At 34.0% G+C, this 8,559-nt stretch overlaps 2 protein-coding genes across 3 annotated transcripts; one reads left to right on the forward strand and one right to left on the reverse strand.

Moving 5' to 3' along the window:
• Window positions 1-1,341: 1,341 nt before the first annotated feature.
• Window positions 1,342-5,776, forward strand: LOC123704520. Its single transcript, XM_045652902.1, has 6 exons — window positions 1,342-1,582; window positions 1,922-2,062; window positions 2,768-2,971; window positions 4,395-4,470; window positions 5,012-5,086; window positions 5,660-5,776. The coding sequence occupies exons 1-6, from the start codon at window positions 1,342-1,344 to the stop codon at window positions 5,706-5,708; spliced, it is 786 nt and encodes a 261-aa protein (XP_045508858.1). The 3' UTR covers window positions 5,709-5,776.
• On the reverse strand, window positions 5,775-8,330 carry LOC123704783 (zinc finger and BTB domain-containing protein 41-like). 2 transcript variants are annotated; one of them, XM_045653283.1, is made up of 3 exons: window positions 8,186-8,330; window positions 7,282-7,397; window positions 5,775-6,501 (listed from the first exon to the last, which is right to left on the reverse strand). In XM_045653283.1, the coding sequence occupies exons 2-3, from the start codon at window positions 7,389-7,391 to the stop codon at window positions 5,793-5,795; spliced, it is 819 nt and encodes a 272-aa protein (XP_045509239.1). In that variant the 5' UTR covers window positions 7,392-7,397; window positions 8,186-8,330; the 3' UTR covers window positions 5,775-5,792. The 2 variants fall into 2 exon arrangements, with proteins under 2 accessions (XP_045509239.1, XP_045509238.1); XM_045653282.1 differs by having other exon boundaries at window positions 7,282-7,400.
• Window positions 8,331-8,559: the final 229 nt, after the last annotated feature.

The following is an 8,559-nucleotide window of genomic DNA, read 5'->3' on the forward strand; positions in this document are numbered from 1 at the left end:
GGTCTATTTTAACAAATAAAAAAAAAGAATTTCCCGCTTTAACTCCGAAACTAGCAACCCTACAAAAAAATTTACACAGAATATTATTCGTAGCAAATCAAATAATTTTCTACACCATTGTTTCTATTACGTATAATAAAAATTGGAGTGTCTGTTTTTAATATTGAAAAAACTTTTTTTATTAAATGCATATGAATGTACATTGTACATGTACCATAAAAGTCCTTTTACAATTTATTTCTGTCTGTTTGTTCCGGTTAATCTCAGGAACGGCTGGACCGATTTTGACGGACTTTCACTGTCAGATAGCTGTTGTTATAAGGAGTAGCTTGGGCTATTTTTTATGCCGATTTTATCCCACAGGAATAACTCATTCTCGCGCGTGGGTGCGCGGCGCAACTAGTCGTAAATTGAAAATAGAGAAGTTATAAACAAAGACAAGTTGAAAATATTGTTAAAATCTTCATGAAAAAAAATTCGTCGTAAGAATTGAAACAAAAACTAAAGATTATTGAAAAATTGTATTACTTAATAATAATAAATGTGTAATATGTACCTATAACTAGGTGTGAAATTAAATTTATACTAATATTATAAAGCTGAAGAGTTTGTTTGTTTGAATGCGCTAATCTCGGGAACTACTGGTCCGATTTGAAACATTCTTTCGGTGTTAGATAGCCCATTATCGAGGAAGGCTATAGGCTATATATCATCACGCTACAACCAACAGGAGTGGAGCCAGGGAATGAAACCGCGCGGAGCAGCTAGTTGTGAAATAAAATAAAATTCCTAAGTATAGAACAGCTGCATTTAGAGGTAGTTTTAAATATCGGGCTCGTACTTAAATCGATCTTTTATTTTTTATCTGTATTTTTATTCTTTTGTTTTGTATGTATTTCTTGTTTTACCACGAATAAATAAATTCTATTCTATTCTATTCTAAATTGTACTTATACTGTGACATTTAGAAGTTCATACTAAACAAAAAATAAAAATACAATAGATGGTAATGTAAGGCCATGCACATGGGATGAAAAACGTATTTAAAAATAATACAAATAAATAATAATTTAGCAAGAGAAATTAAGAATTTATGTGCGAACATAGACTTTAATTTTTTCACGTTAAGTTTTTAAACTATAGAATCGTAAAATTAAGAAAAAAACACTGTTCAGAGCAAGCAAGCAAATAATATTACCGATACATACACAATACTAAGCGAAATTGATTTTCAATTAAAATCAATTTCATTACCAACATTTCTATTACAAACATATTTTATTACCGATTCGAAAAACGCGGCAAATGCCTACCATAACGAAAATGAATTCACTCATAATCATGAACATTCTGTGTATATCTGTGGCGCACAAAATTCCTGATTTAAAAGAAAATATAGATAATAAAACACATTTAAAATATGGAAAAGTACAAAAAGCGTGTTCCCAGATAGATGTTATTTGTAAAACTAACGATTCAAGCGTATGTTCTGTTAGACTATTTGACGGGAAACTGGAATATAAGGATTTTTTAAATTCATGTTATCATTCTATGAATAACATGTGTAATAATCCTGAAAATGGTATGTTTTTATTACTATTGGAAATACGCAGTAATATTGAATGTGAAATTACCAAATTCAACAAAAAGGCCGCGTTTCATTGTTACAATATTGTAATCTTTGAAATAATGTTTCTTATTTGTAATAAAGATAGTTGTTAATAATCTCAATAGATGGCGCGGGGTGTCCATAAGAAATATAAAACTGAAAGAGTAGAATAAATTTGATTGCTCTGGCGGGAGTTGGTCAAGTCGCCCCGGATTGGCGGAAGACGCGAGTTCGAATCCCGCCTCATGATCGAATTGTTTCCATTCCAAAAAATATATTTTTAAAATATTTTTTATAAAATCATTGTTCTAGAATATTACATAATTGTCTCTGGTACATGCAAAGACTTTCTCAATTCGCGTAGAAACAGTCCAATAGAAGTGCCGAATAATGCAACATCGGGGAAAATTACGATAATGCCATCAAAACCTGCCGCACCCACTACTTTAAAACGTGAGTATGTAACTTAATAAAGTATGGAATATTTCAGTTTATACTAGCTTTCTGCCTTGTCTATTAAAGTATATAGTTACAGAAATCGTCATTCAGAATTTAATAAAAGAGCGTGTGTGCCGAGCACACGTGTCAGAAATGAAACTTCTTTGGCAATATTCTTTTCAAAGATACCAAAATCACAGATAATATAATACTTACTATGCTAGTTCCAAAATCATCGCCTTATTCCATGAAGTGTCGGTATTACCATGACTTGATCTTGAAATTTTACCCTCAACGCGCATAAAGACGTTTCACTCCAAACACCATTAAAATTTGACACGGATGGCGGAAAGCGACAATAGACTATCTAGTAAATAAATATTATCTCATATTCCTTAACTAGCTCATATTTATCCAGCGTTAGCTACTTTATATACTTTATATAATACTAGCTTTCCACCCGCGGCATCGCCTGCGCAGTCAAAGAAAAACCCGCACAGTACCCGTTCCCGTGGGATTTCCGGGATAAAATCTATCCTATGTCCTTTTTCGGGTATCAAAATATGAAAATATCTCTATACCAAATTTCATGCAAATTGGTTCAGTAGTTAAGGCGTGATTGAGTAACAGACAGAGTTACTTTCGCATTTATAATATTAATAGTATGGATCTATCCACAGATCTATCTATATCCTGTTGTCTATTGTCTATGGTCCACAGATAAAATACTACGCTCAGAAACGACACTAAGCACTCTGTACGACATTGAAACAGCGTTCGACTATCACACATGCCCGTATTCTTGTCCAAATGCGTATGACCCAGTATGCGTGGCTGTGAACAGAGGACATGGGTTGTATTTTAAGTTTTATACATTTGTCAATCATTGCGCTGGTGATCTGTATTATTGTAAGCATTGGCAAGGTGAGATGTGTTTCTATAATCTGTTTTTACATATATGGATGGATGGATGAATTTTATTTTTCTAGCTTACCGCCCGCGGCTTCGCCCGCTTTGTCTAAAACCTAATAAATTATATACTAACTTTCCTTTTGAATCACTCTATCTATTAAAAAAAACCGCATCAAAATCCGTTGCGTAGTTTTAAAGATGTAAGCATACAAAAGGACATAGGGACAAAGGGACAGAGAAAGCGACTTTGTTTTATACTATGTAGCGATTTAGGGACCTTCAAAAAGAGAGCCTATTCCTATTTAAAAGGCCGGCAACACACTCGCGATATCCCTGATCCCACGCACGCATCACTTTCATACAAAAATACATTATTTAAAAAAATGTATTATAGTATAAGAAATTACACGCAAGGCCGGGTTAAATATTAGTTTGAATGTAATAAGAATGTACTGCGATTCTACACAGCTACCTAATTGATGTAGGTAGTTGATAACAAATAGCAGCAAGTCAACGAATATTAGCAAAGTGAGGGTAGTTGGGTCGAACGTCGTAAAAACAACGTCCGAGCCAATAGGCACGATTCGTACGAATGCGCCACGGCCCACGAGTCATTAGTCAAAGGAAAGCGGCTTGTTATAGTATTCGACAGCTTAACAATACAGTAATAAAGCAGTCATACTGGAATACTTCTGAATATGATGAATGGAAAACTGAAATATTGAATTTTTATACCAGAATAAGTGAAGTCATTCAGTCAGTATTTTATTGCGTTAGCATAAAAAAAGTTGGGTTCACACGAGTAAAAAAAATCTATATGTGTAAATAAAAATAACAGCTAACTATAACTAAATAATATAATATACTAGCTTACCGCCCGCGGCTTCGCCCGCTTTCTCTAAAACGATTTGAGATTTAAACTATCCTATCTCTCAAGTTGGATCGAACTGCACATGGTGTGCGAATTTTATTATAATCGGTTAAGTGGTTTAGGAGTCCATTGTGGACAAACATTGTGACACGAGATTTATATATATTAAGATAGCTTCGCACTTCTTAAAGTTTTAAGATCTGTTTTTTTTTAATTTAAGCATAAAAGATCAACAGAGTAACATATTCATTGCTATACCTGATAAGATCACAGAAAATATAATAGACTAGCTTTCCACCCGCAGCTTTGCCCGCGCAATCAAAGAAAAACCCGCATAGTTCCCGTTCCCGTGGGATTTCCGGGATAAAACCTATCCTATTTCCCGGGGAAAAAGTAGCCTATGTCCTTTCTCGCGTATCAAAATATCTCTATACCAAATTTCATGCAAATTGGTTCAGTAGTTAAGGCGTTATTGAGTAACAGACAGACAGACAGAGTTACTTTCACATTTATAATATTAGTATGGATACTTGATCTACACCTTACTAAAACATCACCTTTCAGAGTTCAGTCCACCGCCCGACGAAGGAGAGATGGTCAAAAGTTCCCCATTGAGCTGGTCATTGTGTGCTGCATACAAGTAAAGTTGTAATATAGATAAATATTTAGAAACTAGCTTCCACCCGCGACCCTGTCCCCGCGGAAAAATTAAAATTTTTTTCTACGTATTTTTTCAGGATAAAAAGTATCCCATTTTATGCCCAGGATAGGTATAAGTACTAAGTTACATCGAAATTCCGCCGAAGAGCCGTTAGTTTTTACGTGATGCCTGAACATAGGTACAGACAGACAGACAAAAATTTTTTTAATCACATATTTAGGTTTGGTATCGATCCAGTAACACTCCCTGCTATTTATTTTTAAATATTTTCAATGTACAGAATTGACCCTTCTACAGATTTATTATATGTGTATGTAGATTAAAGACTTTAAACGCGATTTATTCATTATATTATTTTCCCGACGTTTCGTACACTTAGCAGCTAGCGTCATCAGCGTGTCTCCTCATGACCACTGTGAATTAATCGCGTAAAAAATCCGTTAAAATCTTTAATTTCTAAATTAATATAACTACTCGCGTAAAATCTATGTTTTTTTGTATACTATGTAATATTTTTCAGATATATTCAGTTCGCTCGATTTGGAGAAGTGACGTCATCAATGGGTTATTATGGCTGGCTGGCGGGGGATCACAAGTATGTAGTAGCATAAGTAAATAAATATTGTGGAGACAAAGCTTTATACAACCGCGTAAATGGGTTCCACTACTACAAGCACATGATATACAGTGCGGGTATTTTCGATGGGCCCAGAGGCCAGGAGGGAAAGTTTTTGAAATACCGAAGATAGCAAATTTTTCTAAAAGGAAACATTCTTTTATTTTTTAAATAAATATAGCTACACTAGTTTTCCACCCGCGGCTTCGCCCGCGCAGTCAAAGAAAAACCCGCATAGTTCCCGTTCCCGTGGGATTTCCGTGATAAAACCTATCCTATTTCTCGGGGTAAAACGTAGCCTATCAAAATATCTCTAAATTTCATGCAAATTGGTTCAGAAGTTAAGGCGTGATTGAGTAACAGACAGACAGACAGTTACTTTCGCATTTATAATATTAGTACATATGGATTCAAAGATCTAAAATTTACTTGCTTGGACCGGGAATCTAACTAATTAAAATTAATATATTATTCCTTCCTTTACTTTGATTGTTGATGTTTGATGTGTTTAACTTGCTTCTTTGTATGTATATACTTATATTTGTTTTACAGGTACAGTCATATTTTGGAACCACACGAAAGAATATCCGGCTACGGATGAAACAGCAAAAGAAAGATAAATGGAACATCAAGTGTAAATGAACTAAATGATAAATGAAAAACAATCTATTTTTAAATATTTATTTCACTCCATAATACCATGCCTTTGCAATATACTTATATCAATATCATGAACCTCTTGATTCGGATGGTGAATCAAATGCAGTAATATCCTTGCATGTTTCCCCGACTGCCAACCACAGATACTACAAGTCCAAACATTCTTCTTTTTTTTACTCTTTTTCTTCCCATGCTTGCTATAAAAATGTTCATCCAACATGTCACTACTACACGCCACATAATCGCAGTCTGTGCACGCCTTTTGACAGCGTCTGTGACATTTGACAGCCTCCTCGCTGTCAAACGAGCTGTCACATTTGACACATGTCAAGCCGCCATCTTGGACGTCGGAGTGAAAGCGTTTCGCGTGGAACGCGAAACCACGCTTGTGCTTCGCTATGTGATCACAGTGCGGACATTTCAAAGGATTATCTGGTCTATGTATTAACTCGTGTTTCTTTAGATTTTTCTTAGACACGTTTCTATGCGGGCAGTAGGAACATTTATAGGGTTTTCTGCCTTCGTGTCTGCGTACGTGCTCTTCGAAATTCCCTTTATTCGGCGTTGTATAGTCACACATGAAACACTGAAAGGGATTTTCGCCTCTGTGCACTTTTAGTATGTGCCTCGTCATTTTTTCCGCAGTTTCTGTGGTGTAGCGACTACATTCTGGACAACGTATTTTCCGTGGTCGTATGATAAGTAATTTATTTATGTCGTCTTCTTCGTTTTGACTGAAAATATATCAAAGACTTATGTAAGAATATATTAAAAAAAAAAATGCTTTTGAGTGAAAAACTGCTTTTTGCTCTGTTGCTAAAGTATTTATAACTTGCTATTTATAATTTTTGCTTTGTAGTAACTCAGGCCCCGGAACCACAGATACAATAGAAAATCTATTGTGTCTGGGATTGATGCGATCGGGCCGCTTGGGGCTCAATGGGTTAAATGCAAAAGCTTATTTACCATATTATACTGGATATGAGATAATTTAACAACTTGGAAATTTTCAACTACACATTTCATCAAAATAATCGCAATACTGCATGGAAGAAATATAAAAATATCAATTGGATAAGGCATATATTAATATAAAATGTGTTTATTATAAATAAGAATATTGGATTCAAACTTTAGCTCATTTGTTTGTTTGAACGCGCTAATCACAGGAACTACTGGTCCGATTTGAAAAATTCTTTCGGTGTTAGATAGCCCATTTATCGAGGAAGGCTATAAGATATATATCATTACGCTACGACCAACAGGATCTATGCGGGTGACACCGCGAAGCGCAGCTAGTATTAGGATAAGAACTGTTAACATTTGAATTGATCAGAAGTGAACAGCTTATTATATACATAATACGGAATTTCTCAATTCGGTCCCCGAGCTCAAGGCCCGCGATAGAAGCTATGCAATAGCTTAATACCATATTATATGGATATTGAAAATATCTGAAATAAATCAAATAAATAAATAATTAAAGCTATAATTATTATAGAAAATACACCAACCTATCATCGTCAACTTCTTCTTTCACTTTCGTTTTGTCCAATTCCACAGGTACCTCTTGAAACCCGGTAGCTACATCAATGAATACTGGCTGATCATTTCTTGCGTCCATGTTTTACTGCTAAGAATATTTATTTATTCATTAAAATTAAATCCCATGTAAATGTTAAAATATGTTATGACGATTCAAAATGCTTCTAGAAGGAGTCTTATTGAATAAATAAATGTTTGAGTTTGAGATCATTTGATCCACCAATAACGACTCAATAACTCTTCACATACATTAATAAGTGTAAGTAATATTTTAAGTGTCTGATTTAAGAGCAGGCACATACTTATCATAAAGTATGTGATGGTAAAGTCTACTTTCGAACTAATACTACAATATACACAAATTAGTATTATCTATATTAATATTATAAAGCTGAAGAGTTTGTTTGTTAGAACGCGCTAATCTCAGGAACTACTTGTTCGATTTGAAAAGTTCTTTCGGTGTTGGATAGCCCATTTATTGAGGAAGGCTATAGGCTATATATCATCACGCTAAGACCAACAGAAGCGGAGCTACGCGGTCGAAACCGTTGAGCGCAGCTAGTGTAGGATATGGATGTACGTTTTGCCCTTTCATACGAAAGTCGTGATTTAGCTTATGTACAAGAATTTATTGCCCAGATGGATCTTGTTATAACTTACTGCAATTTTGATTTAATCTTATCACCAATCTGATTATGCGTATTCTAAATGAAAGTACCTTGTCGATCAATAATATTCCGAGTACAATTTAAGGGTTTAAAAGTTTATTATATATTAAAAATCTGTATTAAGTTTATCATTTATTTATAGCAACAGGAAGAAATGAATTCAACAGGATATTTTTATTCAACCACTATTTCTAAGATTACTTACTAGTTCTTCAATAAATAGGTTTCATTTAATAGATATGCGTTACACGTTAATTGATAAGAAATTGTATATTATTGTTTGTAAATACAACTAAATTAAATTCATAGATTCAATTTTTACGGTGTTTGTAAATAAGTGCAAAATAGTTTGGGACATGTCAATCACAGAGCAAGTAATATATGTCAATGTCAAATTTGTAATTATTGTATCCACAGATGTTTTTTTTTAATTGAAGTCTATTCACGTCCCGACTATATTAAAAAATTTATGAACATATTATGTAATAAATAAATTATTTCTGTAAAACGTCGTCAATTATATAATATCTTTTCAGGAAAGGAGTTAAGTAAAGCATTTAGCATAAGAGAATATACTTC

The sequence above is a fragment of the Colias croceus genome, chromosome 30 (genome assembly GCF_905220415.1).
Source record: "Colias croceus chromosome 30, ilColCroc2.1".
In the NCBI taxonomy this organism is placed as follows: Eukaryota; Metazoa; Arthropoda; class Insecta; order Lepidoptera; family Pieridae; genus Colias; species Colias croceus.